Source organism: Carcharodon carcharias, chromosome 3 (genome assembly GCF_017639515.1).
Source record: "Carcharodon carcharias isolate sCarCar2 chromosome 3, sCarCar2.pri, whole genome shotgun sequence".
Taxonomy (NCBI): Eukaryota; Metazoa; Chordata; class Chondrichthyes; order Lamniformes; family Lamnidae; genus Carcharodon; species Carcharodon carcharias.
In genome coordinates, this window is record NC_054469.1 from 31,969,531 (window position 1) to 31,994,436 (window position 24,906).

General features: G+C 39.4%; 1 protein-coding gene across 1 annotated transcript in view; it reads right to left on the reverse strand.

The window, feature by feature from the left end:
- Positions 1–3,082: 3,082 nt before the first annotated feature.
- LOC121275615 (protein canopy homolog 1-like) overlaps positions 3,083–24,906 on the reverse strand; it is a 103,338-nt gene continuing 81,514 nt past the window's right edge. The window contains exons 3-5 of the mRNA XM_041183084.1: positions 6,632–6,838; positions 6,182–6,278; positions 3,083–4,239 (exon numbers count right to left, since the gene is read on the reverse strand). Of these exons, the coding sequence (XP_041039018.1) occupies positions 4,196–4,239; positions 6,182–6,278; positions 6,632–6,838 (348 nt within the window). The 3' untranslated portion in view covers positions 3,083–4,195. The remainder of the gene's footprint in view (positions 4,240–6,181; positions 6,279–6,631; positions 6,839–24,906) is intronic.

Here is a 24,906-nt window from a genome sequence, read left to right on the forward strand (position 1 = left end):
AATGTCATGTTTTATACGTCGGGGAAAGGGCAAAACGGATAACGATTCGGTTCCAAATATTTGGAAATTTCAGCTAAGGCGGAGAAGGGGAAATAAGTTTCTTGGAGAAGTTAATAATAAGGCTCACTGTTCACCTTTATAATTAACATTGAAATATTCCATATTTTACTAAATTGAAATATAAATCATCCAAGGCATTATCTAATATTTAAGCTATTAACTTATATAATTGCACTCATTTCAAATTTCCCTCTTTATCTCTGCAAACCTTTTTATTGAAACATTCGTAACAACTTTCCAGATTAAACGGTTTTAAATTAAGAATTTTAAGAGTTGCAGCGTTTGTAATGTATACTTTATTTAATAGATGATACTTGTAAATATGACGAAGAGTTTCTACAAAGTTTTGGCTAATAACTTTCATCATCCTCTCCAGGCTTTTGTTTAGTCTGGAACAGGAAGCCCTAGTTCTATGAATTTTTTATCTACACCACAGGGTAGTTACAATCAGGAAAATAAAAGGTGCCATTTGCCCTTCGAAACGTGAGTACTTCTATTTCCTCTCTAAACGTCATTAAGCTCCATTCGTTTCTACCTGTCTGTACTAAATACAGAGACTGGGAAACGTTACAGAAAATCTCAGACAAAAGAAGCTGTCAGAGCAGAGCATTTCCCAGCATTGACCTGGTATCAAATGCTAAAGAAGTAATCTGCATTTCTATTCTTGCTTAGCTTGTATGTGGAAGTAACGCCCAATGGTCACTGCCTTGATGAGCCTGGTCCTGTACAAGTGGGGAGCAACTGTGCCTCTCAGACATTGTGAATGGAGTCAGTGGCCAGGAGACTGGGGTGAAGGTCAAAGCTCCTGCCACAACTGCAGGTGGTTCGTTTCCTCTCTGTCCCAGTTCATCCCCGTTCCTCTGAATAAAATTCACAAACTCTCAACCCATAAACTATCGACGTGACATTTTCCTATCAAACCCATTTTAACCAATCAAAACCTGCGGCGATGAACTAAAATGGATTATCTCCAGTGACTTTACAATCAAGTATTGCAAATGGCGGTGGGTAGAAAATGTTTTGGGCAAGAACCAAAATGGGCCGTCTTAAATATTCTCTGGTTTAAGGCATCTCACACTTAGAGAAGATGATGCATTAGGAGTAAAGTGTATCGGAGCCGGGGGTGAGAAAGAGAAAATAAATTGCAGGAAAGTATTTTTTGGGTCTTACTAGCTGTCTTCAACACAAAAGCGATCCCCTCCCCCACAGTTATTTCACCCATACTTTTTAATGCTTCCTCGTCCAACTTGAATATGCAATGAAGCGCCAGTCTTTTGTGGCGGAAATATAATTAAACTGGTGAAAGATGTAAAAGTGAAGAATAGGGATGACATCAGGCCGATTTCACACTTGGCACTCGGATGGCCAGGACCAAGCCAGACTCTTGCCATGCAACACAGATCAAAGAACTGCCACCACCAAAAAGGGGAAGGGGGATTTAAGTATGCTAATCCCCAGGACAAATATATTTTAATCTTGTTAGAATACAAGTTAATGCTGCAGCTCAGAGGCTGAACTTTGTCAGACTGTAGAGAACCACTTTGCTGCAGTTCTGATTGAGGTGGACCTCCTGGTTCAATGATATTGAATTTAGGTAATTTTACAAAATGGTCCTTCATACAGACCAGGCCAGTCTAAAGAAAGATACTCCCTCTTTTCCACCGAAAGCCTTAGCAGCTGTGTCACTGACCTTGCTAAGCTCCCCTGCCAAGGCGTATACGAGCAGAAGGAAATGAGCATTTATCCATCTAGTTTGCAGATGGCAAACTGAGTCCATTCCACCAGTTTTACATCGGAGCTTTGCAGACAATTGATCCTGTTGATTGGTAGAATGGATAATGGCGGTTTTAATATAGCAGTCGCTATGGTCAGTGTGGACAGAGAAATATAATCATCGGCATAATTATTCCAAATACATCCAGAAAGCGGAGAAAAGTGGCTAAGAGCATTTGAGTGTCTTGGCTGGGGAGCGGAGAAAGAGTAGCCCATAGTTAGACTAAAATATAAGTTATAGCCTAAGGAGCCAATTTATTTCTAATTTAGAAATCAATTCGTATGGCATAAAATATGCATTTTCAGGATATATATTTCTCAAGAACTTGTAGCAGCAATCTTGTTATAAGGAGCTGTTTAACACAAAAACCCTCTGCTTGAAACTTGCAAACCATTATCTATCAAAAGACATTTAAGATATATATGGAACAGGTTTTTGCCAGTAGCACGGGCTGAAAATTCAGTTTAAGTCGAAAGAAAACAAATCTATCCACAATGAACGCAAACGTCACCACAAATATTTAATTCCCCATTAACGTCCAAATATGTCGAAAATGGAGGTGTTCTTGGACTTTGGTCAGTCTGGCCCCAGTCGTCCCAAAAACACGAGTGGAGGTTGTTTAAACTAGAAAACCTCGGTGCTTAATTCGGAACGATCACAAACGAGTAGTTCTTGTCCTCACAAAGTTCGTTTGCAAAAAAAAAACTAGTGGTCAAATACGCGTTTAAAAGGGACATCATGAGCAAAATTCCCACGAGTTTACATTTCCCAGCAGGACTCTGCATTGAATTACAAGTATGTGCTCTCCGCAAAAACAACACTAGAGGACCTTCACACTACTAATGGAGCCGTGTACAATTCGAAATGTAAACGGGGTAGGCAAAGATTAATACTTCGGTGCTTTTATCAGAAAAGAGAAAAATGTTTCATAGTATCTGCATAATAAAGTTACTTACTTAGGTCGTCAGCTGGAACCAGCTAAACAGACCGTTTATCAGTTTTCAGCTTCTCCAGTGGTTTCAAAATTCGAAAGTTCCTGTTTAAACTGGACATTCTCTAAGACTTTGACCTCATGACCACAGATTATGTGTCAATTTCAGCATTATAAAGAAACAATTATGGAGCCAATGACAGCAGCTTCATGTTTTAAGGGGTCTTTGGTTTCACTACGTGACAATGAAATTTACTTGTAGAGCCGCTAAAAAGTCATCGATTTGAACATAAAAAACACATTTGCTGACACTTGCACATTGTCTTCCTTTTATTCTAATTCACTGAACAGTGCATTAAAAAAATCGTGCCCGCTAAAGATGTGTGCTTCACTGAAAACAAATCAAATTTGAGGGAAAGTTTTCTAGTAAAACATGTAATGTTTCAAAATCAGCAGTACAAACAGCCTCACCAACAATTAACAATAATTGAAGAAAAGTTTAAAAGCACCAGAAATTGAAAGAGTGCAGATCGTTATAAACCACGAAAAAAAAATACATGTTGGAATAAACCACAATCAAATGTTCTGAGACTTTAAAAATAATTTTGTGCTAAGTGGATTGTAAACACGTTGCAGATTTTAATCAGATTCAGCCTGGTATCACAAAAATGTTGACAAATGATTACAAATTAAAATAAAACTGGAGCTAAGACAATGAAGAATTTTTAATTGAAAAATGAAAATTTATACTTTGCAGATAAAAAGGGCTTCTGCACAGTGTGATGTGATATTCGTTGTGGCTCAACAGAATTCTTTAATTTTGGGCAGGAATATCAAATAGACAAGTTGCGAAGGGAAAGGGAACTTCATACCCAGTTTAAAAGTTTGTAGAACAATCTGAAGATAACATAAAAGTTCAATTTTGGGGGTAGTTGGAGATTAGTTGACTAACTTTTTTTGTTGAATTTATGCTCTGCAAGGAAAAATTGAATCCCAATAACTAACATAAAATGAAAAAAAATTCATCAATTTAGAATAATTTTATTTGGAAGTATAGATTATAAAATTGAAAATAAACCTAGAAAAAAATCATTGCTGACTTAATTTGAACAAAAAGAGGGAAAAACACAGCAAGTGTTATTTTCTGGTTCTCGTGTTAATATAAAAATCTTTCAGGTGGTAGATATCAATTTAATCCAAATGACTCAGTTATAAAATCTCTAATAAATTGTGGGTAATATGAAAACAGTAGAACAGATCAAGAATGATCTTAAGATACAGCCATAATGAAAATATCCAAATTAATGTTCTTGAACAGGAGACAACAAATTCAGAGCAGCAGTCCTGGTCCAGTGTAAATTTGGCAGCTGTTGATGCAGTCCTTTATAAATCTACCATTCCAACTTGATATGCACCAGTTCCTTGTAGGATTATAGATCAGAGTGAAGAGTTTGTCTGGATGAATCACACATCTCTGGTTGGGAGAAAATAAATAATTGTTTGTAGTTCTTGTTTTTGATAGTAGTTCATGAATATTCTAATAACTAGTGATATTTTTAATAGCTAAACTATTATACCAGGTTAAGTTGATTTGAACAATATTTAAAAGGAACATACTACTAGAAAGGAGAATGAAAGAAACACACCTTCAACTTGTGCACAAAGGGCAAATATTTCATTATAGCTCAAAAATGTTTTGCATTGAGAAGCCAATTTTTGATTATTTTTCTGCATCACATACATGTTTAAAATTATATTTTGAACCCGGGGAAGCTTTTTCAAGATAAGCTGAGTAAGCCAGATGAAACAGTTCATACAAATAGCTACATTGAAAACAGTGGAACAAACACTTCCAACCACCACTTCCAACCACCTGTTACAACAATTCCAAAATTCTACATCTGTTGGTATAATTGAAAAAAAAAATTCACTAATAGTTAACATATTATAATGATGCAAATAGACCTTGCTATCCAGTACCTATTCTATACCTTAAAAGGGGATTCAAAATATCCAAAGATCGCAAATCTAACTAGAACTCCTACATATTTACTTTATTCGCAGTAAAGACTCACAACAAAGCTCTGTACACCAGCTTTTCTTTTTATATAAACTATGTTGGGCAATCAAAGCAGTAGTTTTCACTCAAAGACTTTTTAAACAGTATCAAATATTCCCAAATCTGTGGACGTAGTTTAAAATTACATCGGTGCACGTCTGCTGGGAGTTCAAAATATATTTTTTTGAAAATAAGGTAGAGCTCCATCTATGCAGGCTATGAAAGGATATTGCAGTCTGCTATAATTGTTTACGAACTTGCTAAACATGTAAGGCACAAAATAAACTTAAGGTTTACCACATAGTAACATTTACAGAAACAGATACAAGGCTGGCACAAAAGATTGATTTTTGTGAATGGAAGATCTTATCAGATACTTTATAGACACCTATTTAAATTTACCTATTATGTTACTAATTAATATAAAATTAATCTCTGAGATAAACAGCTTGAAAATTCAATTTTTGGAATTCTGAACTACAAAAATAAAATTATTCTTCATCCTCAATGGCACCTGTACCTTTTTTGGGGCCACTGTAGTCTGTTGAAAAATATATATCAATTTCCCCCCTCACTTGTACAAATGTAATTAGAACCTCTAATAATATACAAGCAATAAAAGGTATTTGGCAGGAGAGCTCAATCTTCCCAAACTGTATTATTTTATTGTTTATTGTTTGCCGACTGTGCTGAGTCGATCTGGATCTTCAGTCAAAATTAAGTGGCAAAATACACTACTAAATTTTAAAGCTAATATAGGTGATATAACCATAGTTTGAAATAAAACAGTAGCACTAGTGAGACAGTTGAGAAACATCTTCCAGAACTAGAAAAAACAAGCCATTGTCACAGAAACACTAACACACATCAAGTAAAACATTGTTGAAATTAAAGGTTTGCAGCTTTTAACTATTTTGAATTGCACATTACAATACATCACCTTTTCAATACCAGCACCGTGGATGGAAAAAATATTAGTTATTAACAATGGGCTCTAATCAAAAGAAAATTGAGATTTTAGCCTCTTATTCCCTAAAGAATCTCATTTCAGCTAAGGGGATTTTCAGTAGGCAGCTTTTCTGAATACTAATGGGAACCAGTTACAAACAGTGGGATACACTTAGCTAAACACACAGTACATCTTGTGAACAGACATAAATATCAATAATTGGGGAAAAGTTCCATTTGGCTAATGGTACCTTGACAGAAGGAACTTATATATGGAAGTAACAACCTAAGCCATTTTCATCAGATTAAAGATTCCTACCACCTCCACCCTCCCCACCCCAGGGCATCAATGTAGCATAGCAACAAGAAACTCAAAAAAGGAAGTATACCGTCATATCAGATGCAGTACCTGATTTCTCGCTGCATAGCTTGTCAACCACATGGTCTGCCTCATGGACGAACAGAGAAATGATTTCTTCTTCGTATTCTTCCACTATGCTTTCACACTAAAATCAGAATAAAAAAGGAGGATATTAAAGTACAAAATGGTCAAAATGAGTCATTGCCATTGCTATGTAGCACACGCAACTCTAGGTGTATCTTTGTTGCCTGCTGCCATTTTCTACTTCCTATATCTCACCAACATGGTTTTTTGTAATATTTTCACAGTTAAACAACAGAAGATTAAACTACAAAATGTGATCACCAGCTAATTGCCATTCTGTAACTAGGGATTTTTCTGTTTATATTTGCTGAATTCCATAAACTTAGTAGCATAATTTTTAATGAAGGTTTCACGAGCTGAAGTTCTAGTGCCCTCTGCTGTAAAAGCTGTCTGAACACATTTAAAAAGCCTTACCACAAACTTTAGCGATTTTGAATTTTCAGGATCAAACTTGAAATTGTTAAAATCTACTGAACCCAGTTTCTCAGAGTCCCTCGGAGCAAATCTCATATAAGTCTTCTTCTGGGTCTCTGGATCCACATACAGTGCATAATCATCCATGTTTGAACATACAGTTTCAAGGAGTTCAAGTAAATGGGTCTCTGATCTAGCATATGGAATCTGCAGAAAAACACAGCACCATGTGAACAATGCTGCAATATTACATGATGCATTCTTAAAATAAATTAAGAAATCTCAAAACTGACTGAATGTAAGTCTTAAAACTGGCAATGTAACTCTCGAGTGTGCAAAATGTGCAAGCATTTGCATTTATCATTTTTGTTCATTTCAAGTAGATTTTCTGTCCTATAGGAAATACCAGCAAATTTGCCAGAAAAGAAAAGAACCTCATTTCAGAAAATTAAGTCAGTGGACCACCATGTCCAGTTTGCTCAATGACTGGTCAGTCCAGACGTTGTTCATTTGCCTGCCAGCAGCTGCTTAATCCTCGTTCAGGATTCAGAGGGGAAAGCAAGGCCCAAAAGTCAATCAGGTCTACAGTCTCAGTTTTCATTTCCTGGAATAAAAGCTGCTGGATTGTCTCATCTCCTTCCCCCTCCTTCACCAAATTCAAGAAAAACTCCAGTCAACACCTATACTCCTAGAGTGAATCACCACAAAGAGTGCACCAGGGGTCAAAATAGCCCTTTGCCTTGGTAACTGGACAAAAAGTTTTAACTGTCTAGACAGGTCAAGGTGCAAAATGTGCCCCATTGCTTTCTCCGGAAGAGTTTCAATTGAAGCCAAGTACAGGGTAAACAGCAGAGATACATCCGCAGGCCTACGCGAGTCCCTCCCTCCACCCTCTACTGATCAAAGTAGGAAGTTTGCATGACAACCGCAGTCAAAGGGCTGAATCACTGATGAACTCGATTTCAGCAATGTAGATATGGCCAGATTCCATTGTCTCCTTTCAGACACAGTATGGCCCCTTCCGGTCCCAGTGATTACATTATGGATGCATTTTCACATAAGCAGTTCATTCACACAAAAGGTTTCTCCTTGCTTCACTGCCATCTGATCACAAAGCAAATACATCAGTGCCTAAACATTAAAATAAGTGATTTACTGACTACATAGCTAGCTCAGATGTACCCTCCATTTTACTGAGTTGATATGATTATTTTAGCAGAATGTAGCAACTTATCTTTAATGAACTTTGCTTGCAAAATAGGTTGAGGTTTTTGGTAAACTATAAGGAAAACTATATGCACATTTAAGACATTTTATGTTACATCTGCATAAAACAACATTGTGACCGTCATTATGGATAACATCAAATTCTCTGGTGGCTTTGTAATAAATTGTATAATTTAGGGTGGAAAAACACTTTTCTTCAACACAGTCATAGAAGTTTAAATGCATCATGATCATAAAAGCATTTCTTGGTGTGACAGAGGGGAGGAGAAAGAAAAACACATATACGTTGCCCTCTGCCAGTAGAAAAGATGTCTGAGATACTGCCCTGCAATTTGCGGCTGCCATTGAAATGAGAATGAAGAGACTGCTATTATTAAAATGTGATGGGAGACAGTCACAATCAATTTTGTCTGTCTGCTTGGACAAAAGTTTCTTATCTTACTAAAAAATAAGACTGATGCTCTGCAAAGAGGCGATAAAGGTAAAGTGCTTTAGATTTTTCCAGTGTTAAGATATAAAAGAGTGGATTCCCAAATTCAGGATAACAAAAGCATATTTTTTAAAAATAAAAGGTAACCAAAATACTAGTGAAAATGCGTATGTACACAATTTTGTGAAAAAAAAAGTTTAATCCCAATAAATATGATAAAAGCACAAGAATGGCTCACAAGAACGTACCGGAAGCCTAGAACTTGGAGAGAAAAATATTTAAATATTTCTTGCTGACAAGGTGGATACAAATCACTAAAATTTCAACCATTTTGATTTTGAAACCTGTTCTTTTAAACTGCAGTTTTATTTTCATGATCACTATCTAGTGCCCATGGTTGGGTATATGACTTTGGAATTACATAAACCTCAGATGTTTTATACCAAAATGTTTTTATGTTAGATATCAAAAAATCTATGCTCCATTGAGGGGAATAAATTAGCTAAAAAGTTAACATTACAAATGCACGACCACAAGATTTAACCACAAGTATTTCTTCATACGCAGAATTCAAAGAATTGGTTTGAGATAGCATAATAGCAATATATCTTTGTATAAGGTTTTCGCATTAGTTTCAATCTAAATATGGCACTTAGACTAAACAAACACATCGCCGATTTTCTACAGCAAATGACTCGTAATACATAATATAGGCTTACAAAAATTTTATAATTTTATTACAAGTCATTTGTTAGAAAAACAGGCTTGTACTTTTGGGTATCCAGCATATTTGTTCTAAAAATGGCTGCCTTTTTTTTTAAAAAAAAAGCTGAAAGAACTTGATTCAAATTTTCTAACTACTCAGGCCAACAGAAATAATGGCTAAGCAGATGGAAGTGTTTTATAAACTTAAGACTGCCTTTAATTTAGTATATTTAAGCACACTTAAATATGCTTTTGTTGAGATGCAACCCAGTACACCCATTTAAACTTTATAGAAATTAGAGTATTAGTCTTCTGTGTTTAAATTATGACTAGCAGTGTGAAAATTGGATGGAAGAACTAACGCTGTTTACAGCATCAAACATCTCTTATCAATGCTTTGAAATAGGAGTCCAATGAGGTCCAAGCAAATCAAAAACATATTGCCCATGGTTTGCACAGTAACTGTCAGATGTCAGTCTTCAGCCTCGAGCCACCTTTTAATGAAACCCCTCAAGTCATTTTTTTTTTAAACTGAAGGTGAACAATAAAATTCCATAGAGTATACTTGACAATTATTCAGTAAGCTTTAATATTGGTCATAGAGGATCATGGGAACATGGCCCCTGTAACTTAGTCAAGTAAAGATAACTGCTGTGCTAATCTATGCAAGTTACATGAAAATCCATATAAAAACTCAAGAAAAATATTCCAAGTTTGAGAAGATGAGTATTTAACATATATGCAGTTCATCATAAAAATTTCGTGTTGTTCCTGCAGGAAATAGCAGCACAAAAAAAATGAACAATCGAGTGTGCCCACAGAGAAATATTGGATCTAAGGTCAAATTTTATCTTGAAACTGTGGATTTAAGTTTTAGGTGAGTAAAGAGGCAGGACAATGAATACTCCATTATGAATGAAGCAAAATGGAATATTATATCAAACTCCACTGAACTGACCCATTATAGGACTAAGATCTTCTCCAGCAGCAATATATTTTTCTGGTATTATTGTAAAATGTGACAAATGGAGTTTTTAAAAAAATGACATTGCATAAAAATAGTTCAAGCTTTACACTAACCACCATTCTGTGCTTTTTTTTTTAAACCTACTTCAATCATACCAAACTGCAGTACAGATTGTAAGTTTCTTTGTAGTGACAGAGAAACAAGTCAACTAGTTTATTAAGACTGACAAATGTGTACAGTCAAAATGACTTGGAACCACAGCCATCAACAGCAGTATAGTCAATAGGAATAACCTCAGTTTTCTTTATAAAAGAATTCTATACACATTCAGAAGGTTTCTCTACCATAGGCTATGCATCATTTCTCACCGGAGGAAGCAAGTGACCTGCTTCCATACCATGGCCTGCGCAGCTCTTGAATTAACAAGGATTGTTAATTCAAGATTGGCCTGTCTTCTCACTTCTTCCCCTACTCTCCCTTTTCTCTTAGCCACTTCTCCCCACCGTAATGTGGAGCGAGTCTTCTCTTCTGCTGGGGGCCTTACCTACACAAGTGATTTGAAATCTACAACTTACTACTTTCACACATCAAATATGCAAACAATGACTAAATATTAACCTTGCTTTGAATTCAGTATCATCTATAGCATTATTAATATTCTTTGAAATATGCATATCTACCACAAGGGAGTATAAGTTGCTGCTGTATATCCATCTATGGAAGATATTTTACAAGGGCTCCATGGCTGATGAGCAATTAATATTTGGAGACATGATCTGATCATTTAAAAACATAATCCCTGGAACATTCAGCAGTAGTAGTCATGCCTGGAGGATGATATATTGCACAATTGATTGCAATGAAGTACCTCCAGTTTTGTACCACCACCTAAAACAAACTTTAAAAGATTCTTACACATTACATGAGTAAAATACAAAACTAATGAACTAGGAGGCTCATGAAAGTAAGGTCATACCCAACCACTCCAACTTGTGAGGAAGGACTTGAAAATGCATGATCAAACAAAACAAATTATTTTATATCCAGTTTTACTTGTTCCAACAATGTCATGTTCTGACAATATAAGAGGAAGTTAGTGGGAGAATGGAATAAACTGAGAAACAAAAATGTTTACTGACAGCAAAAGTTTGTATTTTTTGGCCTTTCCATCTTAGAACAATAAAAATCACTAACTGACGATATGCGCCAAATCAACTTAAATAACATTTCCATTTGCGTCAGCTCAAATACTAAAAGTTGAGCAGCTCCCCTGTGACACTGTTCACAGTGAATGACAGAACAAACTGTTTTCACTGAAATACAAGTTAACATAAGCAGGGCCTTCCAATGTGGAAGGAAGGAAGGGGTGAAGGCTGGCACAATGAGAGCATAAATCACACAGTCCAGATGGGATGCACGAGAAGGTTGCTGAGGGAAGTCAAGATGGAGATAGCAGAAATTTTAACCATAATCCTTCAATCTGCCTTGGATATTGGAGTAGTGTCAGAACATTGGGGAATTGCAAATGTTAGACACTTGCTCCAAAAAAAGGGAGGAGGATAAATCTGGTAACTATAGGCCAGATTAGTGATGGGATAATTTCTATAGACAACTGTCAAGGACAAAATTCATTCTCACTTAGAGAAGCATGGGGGCCAGCCTGCATAGATTTGTTAATGGAAAGTTATGTCCAACTAACTTGATTAAGCTCAGATATGTACCTGGCTAAGGGATAGGAGGCAGGAGTTGTGGCGAATGAATTCTTTGTTGACCAGAGGAAAGCATGCAGTAGGTTCCCACAGAGGACAGTGTTAGGACATGTTCTTGTTATATACATTCACTAACTCCCGCTGCCAAACAGTAGAGTTGCGCATGCCCACTCGGCACCCACTCTGCCCTGGTGCATGCACAGTTTTACTCATTTTCACTGCTGACGTCATTGTGCCTGTTGTCTTCCTCCCCTTGCCATCCTTCTCCTGAGTCCTTGCTGCCTCTGTCCAGACCTTTTGCCTTGCACTTGCCAATCCCTCGCCACCTCCTGCTCACCACCCCTCTCCCAAAACCCTCATCAGCCCCCTGCCCAAGCCAACTCTCCCCCAAGACCTCGCCACATCCTGCTCGCCATCCCCCCAAGCCCTCAACACCCCTAGCCCTCTCCACCTGCTCACCACTAGCCTCTTAAAACCCTCGCCACCTCTTGCTCACTGCCCCTCTTCTGATCTGCACCCCAAAGTCCTCGGTGCCTCCTACTTGCCTCCCCTTGTCCCTTGCCCTCGCCACGCTACTCAGTGCTGTAGGTAGCTGCCTGGGACATCGCTGAAAGTGATGCCACAGGCAGTGCAGCTACATGTTCCAGGGCGGTGGTTGGGGGTTGGGGGGGGCGGTGCGGGGAGCGGCGCCCTCTGCAGTTGCAGCATCAGCAACCATATATAAATGATTTGGACATGGATAATAGGGAAGACAACATTGAAGTTTGTGAATGGTACAAAACTTGGCAATGCAGTAAATAATGAGTGCGATAATAACAGACTTCAGGACACACAAAGAGTGGTGAAACGGGCACACACATTGCAGGTTTGATTTAACGTGTTAAGTAGTAGCAATGCACTTTAGAAGAAACAATCTAAATGGTACAATTTTTCTGGCGGTGGGGGAGGGGGTGGGATTGGAATGCAACAGATGGACCTGGGGGTGTAGATTTAGAAATCTTTGAAGGTGGCAGGGTGAGTTAATAAGGCAGTAAGAAGGAAGGGTGAGTTAATAAGGCAGTAAGAAAAGAGTGTGAGACATTTAGCTTTGTAAATAGGGGTATCTGAATACAAAAAACAAGAAAGTCATACTAAACATGGACAAATCTATGGGTTGGGCTCAGCTGGATTAGTGTGTACAATTCTGGACACCACACTGTAGGAAAAATATCAAGGCTCTGAGAGGACACAGAAGAGGTTTGGCAGGAATGAGAGACTTCAGTTAGGTGGGTAGATTAGAAAAGCTGGGTTTGTTCTCCTTGGAGCAGAGGTCGGGGGGTGGGGGGGGAAGCTGGGTTGTGGGATTACGCTGGACAGCTCTTTCAAAGAGCAGGTTTGATGGGCCAAATAGCCTCTGTGCTGCAAAATTCTACGATTCTAACTAGTCCTTGATTCAAACTGAACTTTCCTTTTATATTCAAGGACTGAACAGACAAAGATATGCTGTGCTTTGGATGGCTGGCTGCTCAGATTCAAAGTAACACTGTCAATTAACAATACCAACTTGCATCATGGAGGATTTTTACCATAGAAAAACCAAGGTGCTTCATTGAAGTGCAATCACAAAGAAATTCACCAAGCCAAGCAAGGAAGAGATATTAGATTGGGTGGTTAAAAATTTGGTCAATGAGATGGGTATTAAGGAAGGTCTTAAAGGAACTGGAGAGGCAGAGAGGTTAGTGAGCATATTCTAGAATATAAGGGCTGTGGGGTTGCTGGCAAGGCTGCAGATGGTGGAGGCAAAGGGAATTGGGAATGCACACATTTCTCAAAGTCTCGAAGAGGTTAAAGAGACAAGGAGGAATAAAGCGATAAAGGGGCTTAATATGACGCTGACAATTCTAAATTTGATGCATTGAAAAACTGGGAGCCAATACAGGTCACCAAGCACAGGAGTGATAAGTGAGTAGAGTTTGGTGTGGGATATGTCAATGGATAGCAAAATGTTGGATAAGCTGAAGGAGTTTATGGACAACAGGAGACCAGTCAAGAGAGCAGAAATACTGGACCAATCCTGAATTCCATAAATCTAAGGGAGAGGATGCCACTACAACATTAGTAGAAGTGGTGATGGTAGAGGTAATAGATGGCTGAAAATTGATGGGCAGGATGTACTAGAAAAGCTGGCTATGCTTAGATTGGATAAATCACCCATCCAGATGGCTTGCATCTCAGGTTACTAAGGGAAGTGGAAGTGAAATTAGCAGACGGGCTTGCCATAATCTTCCCCAGATATGGGAGAGGTGCCAGAGGATTGGAGAGGGGCAAATGTACACTCTTATTCAAGAAAGGGTGTACGGGCATTCCTAGTAACAAGCTGTTCAATTTAATATCAGTGGTGGGCAAGGTTTTAGTAATAATAAATCAAGGGGAAAAAAATTAACTGGCACTTGGGAGGTTTGAGTTCATTAATGAGAGCCAAAATGGATTGGTAAAAGAAATCAAATTTGATTAATCTAACTAGATTTTTAAAAATTCATTTATGGGATGTGGACAGCGCTGGCTAGACCATGCTTAATTGCAATTGAGGCGGTGGTGGTGAGCAGCCTTCTTGAACTGCTGCAGTCCATTTGTGTAGATACACCCACAGTGTTGTTAGGGAGAGAGTTCCAGGATTTTACCCAGTGACAGTGAAAGAACAGCGACATATTTCCAAGTGAGGATGGTGAGTGGCTTGATGGGGAACTTCCACGTGGTGGTGTTCCCTTCTATTTGCTGCCCTTGTCCTTCTTGATGGTAGTGGTCGTGGGTTTGGAAGGTGCTGTCTAAGGAGCCTTGGTGAGTCATCACAGTGCATCTTGCAGGTGGTACACACTGCTACCATTGTGCATCGGTGGCGGATGGAGTGAATGGATGGGGTGCCAGTCAAGCATGTTGCTTTGTTCTGGATAGTATGCAGCTTCTTGAGTGTTGTTGGATCTGCACTCATTCAGGCTAGTGGATGATGGTGGAGGTAACAGATTAAGTAACAGAGGAGGTTAACGAGGGAAATGCGGTAGATGCTGACTACATAAATTTAAAGGAAATGTTTTACCAAGTATCGGATAAGGATCATGGAATAGGAGGGCCAGTGCCAACTTGGATTAAAAATTAGCTTAAGGACAGAAAACAGCAAGCAGTGGTAAATAGTTGTTTTGCCAGAGCGGAGGATGGTGGAAAGTGGTGTTCCCAAGATCCAATGCCAGGATCACTGCTTTTTTTAAAAACATGTTATTGACTTGGATATGGAATACAGAGTAAAATTTCAAAATTTGCTGATGATATCAAACTTGGGGCCTGGCAAGCAGTGAGGAAAATACCAGTCGACTGCAATGGGACATAGGTAGGCTGGAAGAATGGTCAGAAAAGTAGGTGGAATTCAATACAGAAAATGTCTTAGCAGAAGGGATAGGGAGAGCCAATAAAGACTTAATGAAAATTCGCAAGTGTGCAGGGACAGAGAGACCTGGTGGTTAATGTGCACAGAAGTTTGATGCTGGCAGTACATATTGAGATTGTAATTAGCAACACAAATGCAATCTTGGGCTTCATAAATAAAGGTAGAGTATTAAAGAAGTTATGTAAAATCCTTATAAAGCTTTGGTGATGTCACAATGAAAGAGTAGTGTGTCCAATTCTGGTTACGACACCTTTTAAAGTATGTGGGGGCCTTAAGAGGGTGCAGGGGTATTTACCAGAATAGTCCCAGGGATGAGGGATTTTCAAGATTAGGTTGGAAAAGCTGGGATTTTCCTTCTTGAGACAAAGAAGATTGAGGGAAGATTTGACAGAGGTGTACAAGGTTATGTCCAGTTTAGATAAAGCAAACATAAAAAACTGTTCCCATTAACTGATGGTACAAAGACTAGGGACACAGATTTAAGGTTTTGGACAAGAGATGTGGGGGAATGAGAGGAAGATTCTTTTTTAAAAAAACGCAGGGAGTGGTAATGACCTGAAACTGGTTGCCTACAAAGGGTGTTGAAAGTGGACATGATCAATGGTTTCAAAACGAAATTGAGGAAAATAAACTTGCAGGGCTATGGAAGCAAACCAGGGGAATGGGACTGACTGGATTGTTCTACAGAGAGGACCCAATGGACTAAATGACTTGAGGAACTAGAGTTTAATTAAGTTATATTTGTATTTATGGGTGCTAGGAATGAGTTTTAAGTTTAAGTTTAATTTGTATTTCTGTATGTGTGTCTTAAGAAAGGGGTGAGCTTGAATTTTAGTTTCACTTCAAAAGATGCCTGCATTTTAATAAAGTGTTGCAACTCTTGAAGGGGAGTTAAAACAAACAAGGTAGAAAGCTGTGCTAAGACAAGGCCCACACTGACAGAAACAGAAAAGCAGTTTGAGTTCAGTGCTCTTAGGTAAAGGAAGTAGTTTAAGTCTCTCTCTCTCTCTGGCTGGACATACTAGCAGATTACTGAGGAAAATAGGTCTACGAATCTTAGGCGAGTTGCTTTAAACTTAAAGCAACAGTGAATGTCAAGTGAGTTCTGGATCTCAAGAGAGATACCAAGTTGTCAGCAGTCTACTGGGAAAGAAAACTGCGGAGAGCAGACCCTGAAAAAAAAGAAGAAAGATCCTAAGAAGAGCTGGTCCAAGGGCAAAGGCAGGTGTCTGGAAAGGTCCTGTTCAGTGGAAGTGAAAGTAAGGAGCAGAGAGGAAGGCTCCAAGCTTAAAGGAAGAAAGCTGCAGGACACAGGCTTAAAGCAAAATAGACTTTCAAGAAGCCTAAAGATCCAAGGAGACAGCCAAAGGTCTGTAACTCTTTACTATGGGCATGTGAAACAGTGGTGTTCTATTAACATGGCTGAGCATTTGAGAGAGTGCATGGAAGGCAAAGCTTTAATGCATGTGGCAATCCAGGGGAAAGGAATATCAGAAGGAGTTCGAAACCCTGGAGGTGGACCCTTGTGGAAGGCATCCGAGAGAAAGTGTCGTTTGGGAGAAGATTCCAAAGTGGCTTCTTTGAGAGGGGAGATTGGAAACCCTCATGTGAAAGATAGAGTAGAGTGAGACTGGTTGGCTCATGGTATGACAAGTGGCTGGTAGGAGTTGATGAGAGACCAACAGCACCTGTTTGGGGTGGCTTCTGTACATGGTTTCAGAGTGTAGTGTGCCTGATCACAAGTTGCCTATTGGTTTGCATGGACTGCATACTTGCTGTGAACATTCAAGTATAAGATAGCTTTTGTAACTTGTGTTATCCTTACAAATTTGTATATATCTGTAAAAGGTATAGTTGTGGGTGAAGGAGTATTGTAATATAGTTCATCTTGTTTAATAAAATGTTCTATTCTTTTGTTAAAAGTTCATCAGCTGACTCCTGTGACTCTGTTCAGTAGCCACTCTCCATGTTTCCAAACAAAAAAAAGTTAGATCAAGCCAGGTTCCACCCTGGGATGTGGCTTGTCCAGTAGTATCAGGTAGGATCGTAACAGACTTCTGCTGTATCATAATGACTCTATTCCAAAGTACAGTAGCAACTTCTAAAATAACAATGACCGCATCTATACTGAGCAAAAATCACATCAGTTTTGTTAGTCAACTTGGTTCAGTTGGCAAAACTTCCACATCTGAGTCAGAACATTGTGGGTTTGAATATACTCCAGGATTTGAGCACATAACCTGCAAGGCTACGGACCACGTGCGGGAAAATGGCAATAAAATGTAGCTACACCACATGGATTGCAGCGGTTCAAGAAGGCAGCTCACTATCACCTTTTCAAGGGCAATTGGGAATGGGCAACAAATGCTGGCGTTACCAGTAACACTCGCATCCCATAACCAAATAATTTTTAAAAAGGCTTTGTTAAACTGAAGTCAATGTGGATGGGTGAGGTGGGTGGGGAGCATGGTGCGGGAGGTCTTTTGTGGCTTGGCACAGTGAAAGATAATCATCATTGGAGACCAATTATTTCACCCCAGGACATCACAGCAGGAGTTTTTCGGGGCAGTTTCCTAGTCCCAGTTATCTTCAGCTGCTTCATTAAAGTCCTTTTTCATCAAAGTGTCAGAAGTGGGGATGTTTTCTGATGATTGCACAGCATTCAGCTAATTTGTTATTGCTCAGATAATGAAGCAGCCCATGCCTTCATGCAGCAAGACAAGACAACATTGGGCTATTAAATCACAAGTGACATTTGTGCCAGGAAAATGCCAGGCAATGACAACTCCAAACAAATCAAATAACCTTCAGTAGTAATAACGTTCAATGGCATTAACCATCACCAGATCTCCCACCATTAATATCATCGATAAGCCACATAAATACTGTGATTAACAGAGCAAGTAAGAAGTTGGATATTCTGTGAGTGGCTTCTGTCTCCCTTGATTTGTGCCTACAACACACAAGTTAGGACTGCGTTGGAATACACTTAGCTTATGTTGATGGATGTAGCTGCAACAAAGCTCAGAAAGCTTGACACCATCTGTAACGAAACAGCCTGTTTGATCGGCGTCCACCTATTTTCCATATTAAACATTGCACCATCCAGCACCAGAGCGCTATGACTGCAGTATGAAGTTTTTATCAGCTCCTATGGCAGAAGGATTTTGGCAACAGTGTCATGAGAACTCTGATTTTCTTTGAAAAATGTTATTGGAGCTTTAACTTTAGGGAGAGGCAAAACCGACCCTCTTTTTAATGTCTCAAGCAAAGGATGAAGTCTTTAAAAATTCAGTACTTATACTGCACTGGAATATCAGCCTGGGTTAGAACCATAGAAATGGTAGTTAAAATCCCCTACTATTACTGCCTTATTATTCTTACACTTACCTGAAATTTGATTACATATTGGATGCTCTATCGCCTCCTGACTGTTTGCGGGCCAATAGTACACACCCAACAGCGTGTTTGCCCCTTTTGTGTTTTTATTTCTACCCATTTGGCCTCATTCTATGACCCTTCCAGGGTATCATCCCCCCTCAGTGCTATAATTGATTCCTTGATCAATATTGCGACTCCCCCTCCTCTTCTATTCCCCCTTTAGCTCGTTTGAATACCCTATAACCAGGAATGTTGAGCTGCCAATCCTGCCCTTCTTTTGCCAAGTCTTGGTCATAGCTATGATATCATACTCCCATGTGTCTATGCCCTCAGCTCATCTGTCTTATTCCTCAAGCTCCTTGCATCATTTCGCCTTGCTAACCTCTCTTATTTCTTATCTAGTTTATGCTTCCTCTGTCTTCCACATTCACTCAATAGCATTTTAACTTCTAATTCTATCTCAGCTTCTTTCCCCTCTGAACTACTTTTCAGGATCCCACCCCCCTGCCAATTTAGTTTAAATCCACCCCAACAGCATTAGCAAACCTCCCCACAAGGATGTTGGTCATGTTCCTGTTCAGATGTAACCCATCCAACTTGTACAGGTCCCACCTCCTCCAGAAATGGTCCCAATACCCCAGGAATCTAAAGCCCTCCCGCCTGCACCATCTCTCCAGCCATGCATTCAACAGCCCCATCCTTCTGTTCCTATACTCACTACTGTGTGGCACTGGGAGTAATCCGGAGATTACTACCTTTGAAGTCCTGCTTTTCAATTTCCTAATTAACTCCCTAAAGTCTGCTTGCAGGACCTCATTTCTCTTTCTTCCTATGTCATTGGTCCCAACATGGGCCATGATCTGTTTACCCTCCCCCTTCAGAATGCCTTGTAGCCATTCCATGACATCCTTGACCCTGGCACCCGGGAGGCAACACACCATCCTGGAGCCACGTCTAAAGTCGCAGAAGCACCAGTCTACTCCACTCACTAACAAATCCCCTATCACTGTTGCCCTTCCACAATTCCTCCTCCCTCCCTGAGCAACTGGACGACCCACAGTGCTATGGTCTTGCCTCTGGTTGGCCTCCAAAGAAGAACTTTTACTCTCACCATTTTCCAAGGCCAAAAAACGGTTTGCGAGTGAGATGCATTCAGGGGATTCCCTCACCACCTGCTTGTCCTCTTCTTCTGTCTGGTGGTCACCCATTCACACTCTGCTTGCACTTCCTTAAGCTGCAGGGTGACCACGTCCTGAAAAGTGCTATCCATGAACCTCTTAGCCTCGCGAATGCACCATATCCAGAGCTCAAGTTGCTCCAGGCAGAGGCATCTCCTGCACACATGGTCATCCAGAACATCTAGGATTTTCCGCATGGCGCAGGATATGCAACAATCACAGGACTGAGCTCCCCAGGCATATCTCAACTGAATAGAATATGGACCAATGCTTTTATTTTACCCTTACTCCTACTTGAGTACAGACTAGATGCTAGATCCTCTAGGTGCTGTTAACTGCCTGGCCCAGCGTCCTCCTCTCACACTCACCTCTAGGTGCTGCTGACTGCCTTGTCCGAGGGTCCTCCTCTTGCACTCTCCTGACATCAGGGTGTCATTAGTTGTGTCCAATTTTCATCTTGAGAATTGTAACAATTGTTACTAACTGTTGGTTTTCTAGGCCATTTCAGAGGGCAGTGAAGAATCAATAACAAGGGTATGGAACTGGAGTCATATTAGGTCAGACCAGGTTATGACGGCAAATTTCTCATGAAAGGCTGCCACTAAAGCTGAAATCAGTGGAAATGCAAGGCAAAACCTTAAACGATTTGATTGAAGAAAACAAAGTAACAGGTAGATGTCCAAGTCTATGGTTGACAACTCAAAGTGAATATTGCTGCGAATACTAGTTTGCAATTCATCTGTTTTAGAATATAAAACTTTTAATTCCTAAAGCTCAAAGTTTTAATTGTAGAAAACATCTAGTTGAGAAACTGATAAGAACCTTGAAGTAAATGCAATTTAAACAAGTTTGGAGTTTATTACACTTAAAAGTTGGGGCCATGTTGACTTGGGGTTAGAGCTAGCAATTCTGGGAAAGAGGGTCATAAAACTCCATTGGAGATAGAAGTTATTCATATGGTTTCCCAGAATCAAGGGAAAACTTTGGAATCAAAGGTAGTTAATTTGCATTTCTACCTGGGACCAGGCAGTATGTGTCTCACTCTTATGGAGCTTCTTTGCTTTAAGTTTCTCTCTGAATTCAGTTAGTGCATAACCAGCAGATAAGACTGGTTGAAAGCAGCAGCTAAGATGAGAACGCCAGCAGGAAGACTGATTGATGTTTGGAAAGCAGCTAAGTGACTGTGTTTAGAACAGAAATTAGAACCAGAATGAGTAATAATGGTAAAAAGTCAAAGCTTAAGGCTCTTTATCTGAATGCATGCAGCAATTGTAACAAGATAGATGAGTTGACAGCACAAATAGAAATAAATGGATATGACTTGACAGCTATTACAGAGACGTGGTTGCAGGGTGACCTAGACTGGGAACTCAATGTTCAAGGGTATTTGACATTCTGGGAAAATAGGCAAAAAGTAAAAGGAAGTGGGGTAGCTTTGTTAATAAAGAAAGGTATCACTGTGGTGGTAAGTAGTGATATAGGTACAATAGATCGTGATGTGGAATCAGTTTGGGTGGAAATAAGGAATAACAAGGGAAAGAAGTTACAGGTGGGAATATAGGCCCCCGAAGAGTTGCCTCACTGTATGACAAAGTATAAAACGGGAAATAGTGGAGGCATGTAAGTAGGGCACTACAATTGTCATTGGTGACTTTCATCTGCATTTTGACTGGACAAATCGGATTGACAGGGGTAACATGGAATGGAAGACCTATTTGTAGAGTGCATCAGGGATTGTTTCTTAGAGCAATATGTTGCACAACCTACCCGGGAACAGGCTATTTTAGCTCTAGTAATGAGGTAGGATTAAGAGATCTTGTGGTTAAGGATCCTCTAGGGGGTAGTGATCACAACATGGTAGAATTTCAAATTCAGTTTGAGGACGAGCAACTTGGATCTCAAACCAGTGTGCTCAACTTAAATAAGCGTAATTACAGAGGTATGAAGAAAGAGTTGTCTAAAGCCGGCTGGGAAAATAGGCTAAGGAGAAGGTCAGTGGATGAGCAATGGCAGACATTTAAGCAGATATTTCGTATAACAAAAGTTTATCCTGGCCAAAAAGAAGGACTCAATGAGAAGGGTGAACCACCTGTGATTAATAAAGGCGGTCAAGGAGAGTATCCAATCAAAAACTAAGACATGCAAAGCGGCAAAAACTAGTGATAGGCCAGAGGCAATTTTTTTTTTAGAAAAAAAGATGACCAAAAAGCTAATAAAGAGGGAGAAAATTGATTATGAAAGTAAATTGGCAAGAAATATAAAAACAAACAGCAAGAACTTCTATATATATATAAAAAAATGTGGCTAAAGTGAGCGTGGGACCCTTGGAGGATGTGACTGGAGAATTGATAATGGGGAACAGGGAAATGGCAGATACTTTAAATCAATATTTTGCATCAGTCTTCACAGTGGGGAACATGATAAACATTCCAAAGATAACAGATAAGCAAGGAGCTAATGGAAGGAAAGATCTTATAACAGTCTCCATCACAAGGGACAAAGTATTTGAGAAACTAATGGGATTAAAGGCAGACAAGTCACCAGGACATGATTGCCTGCATCCAAGGGTTTTAAAGGAAATGGCTGCAGAGATAGTGGAAGCATTGGTCGAAATATTCCAGAATTCACTGGATTCCGGGAGAGTCCCAGCGGATTGGAAAACCGCTAATATATGATGCCCCTTTTCAAGAAGGGAGGGAGACAAAAAGCAGGAAACCATAGGCCAGTCAGCCTAACATCTGTTGTTGGGAAAATGCTAGACTCCATTATCAAGGAAGAAATAGCAGGACATTTAGAAAAGCTTAAAGCAATCAAATAGTGTCAACGTGGTTTTGTGAAAGGGAAATCATGTTTGACAAATTTGCTAGAGTTCTTTGAGGGGATAACAAAGCAGAGTTGATAAAGGAGAACTGGCAGATGTAGCGTATTTGGATTTCCAGAAAGCATTCGATAAGGCGCCGCATAAAAGGTTATTGCACAAGATAAGAGCTCATGGTATTGGGGGTGATATATTAGCATGGATTGAGGATTGGTTAACACACAGAAGGCAGAGAGTTGGGATTAATGGGTCTTTTTCAGGTTGGAAAGGCAAAACTAGTGGCGTGCCACAAGGATCAGTCCTATAGCCTCAATTATTTACTATCTATATTAATGACCTGGAGGAGGGAGGCAAAGTATCATGTAAGCAAATTTGCTGACAATATAAGAATAGGTGGGACGACATGTTGTGATGAGGACATAAAGAATCTGCAAGGTGAGATAGACAGGTTGAGTGAGTGGGCAAAAGCTTGGCAGATGGAGTTTAATGTAGGAAAGTGTGAGGTCTTGCACTTTGGTAGCAAAAATCAAAAGGCAGACTATTATTTAATTGGAGAGAGACTCCAAACAAGTGCAGCACAGAGGTTTCTGGGTTTTCTTGTGCATGAAACACAAAAGTTAGCATGCAGGTGCAGCAAGAAATTAAGGTGGCAAATGGAATTTTGGCCTGTATTGCTAGGGCGATTGGAGTTTAAAAGTCTTGTTACAATTGTACAGGGTGTTTGGTCTCTCCAACGTAGAGGAGGTCGCATTGGGAGCAGCGAATGCAGTAGACCAAATTGAAGGAAGTGCAAGTGAAGCACTGCTTCATCTGAAATTATATTGCATTATATTGGTCAGATCATATTTCAAGCAATGTTCAGTTCTGATTAACATAAAAGAAACATTCAAGCCATGAAGCTGATCCGTTCAATTACAAATGGAATTATGATAAAGGAATGGGGATATTGGGATTTTTTATCTTTGGGAGGAACCAATTGATAAGCAGCATTACAGAAGTGTACAAGACATTAAACACCACAGATTATACTGATTTGCAACATATATTCCTTTGATGCCAGAACACAAATAGGTTTAAACTGGTCAATGTTTTGCAAAGACACAGGGGCAAATTTCTTCATACAAAGAGTAAATCAATATTGGGAATGGTCCTCCAATCAAGGTCTTGCCTTTAAAAGATCTCATGGCACTATTTCAAAGAAATGCATGGTATCCGGGCCAATATTTCAGCTGTAACCGTTAAAAGGTGATCAGGCCAGTATAGCATTGTTTGCTGTTCACAATTTGGTTACCTTATTTTTCCTATATTCCAACAGTACTTTGCTTCAAAAAATGATACACTAACTAGAATATCTGTGTTGTGTAGGCATTAAAATCTACATTCCTCCATCTGCAGTCCTTTCGTAAAGCAAAATTCAAATCATAATAAAATGCAACATTGCTGAAGATGTACTGATGTAGGACATCCTATTAACCGTCAGAAAAATGAAACTTTCACAACAGGAAACTGTTCCTCAGCACTTTCCTCAAGAAAGTTCTCAGAGGAAAGCACTGAAGAGTAGTGTAGCAAAGTTTAAATGGGTCATTTTGTCTTAATTTTGAAAAAATTGCATCTTACATCAAGAGAACAATTTGTTTCATTTCCTTGATTTAATTTGTAGTCCTACTCCTCTGCAAGAAATAGTTTGTTCCATTTCAAATGACATTCTAAGTGACTGTAAAAAAGATAAACTAATCAGAAACTCCTGATCTTTCTTGGCCTTCAATGCTGTTGATCACACCGTCTTCCTCCAAAATCTTTCTGTCCCTGCTGCTGAAATCCTCATCCGAGCCTTTGTTACTTCCAGACATGACTATTCTAACGCACTCTCACATTCGACCCTCTAAGTTTGAAGTCATCCAAAACTCTGTGACCAGTGTCCTAACTCACACAAAGTCCTGTTCATCCATCATCCCTGTGCTCATTAACTTACATTAGCTCCTGGTTAACCAACATCCATTTTTTTTTTCAATCCTCATCCTTATCAAATTCCTCTATGAACTTAACCCCCCATACATATCACCTCCTCCAGCACCACAACCCTCCAAGATTTTTTTTATTTAAATAGAGACTTTTTTTTAATCTCAAAGGCTCCGAAGTGGATGGAATTTTCTTCCTCAGAAAGTTGTGGAGGCTGGATCATTAAATTTATTAAAGGCAGAGTTAGACAGATTTTTGATAAACCAGAAAGTCAAGGGTTATGGGTGGCAGACAGGAGAGCGGAGTTGACACCATAACCAGATCAGTCATGATCTTATTGAATGGTGAAGCAGGCTTGAAGGGCTGAATGGCCTTCTCCTGCTCCTAGGTCCTATGCTCCTAGTTCTACGCTCTTCCAGTTTTGGCATTGAGTGTTTTAATTGTTCCACCATGCCTGTGCCTTCAGCTGCAAAAGGCACTAAA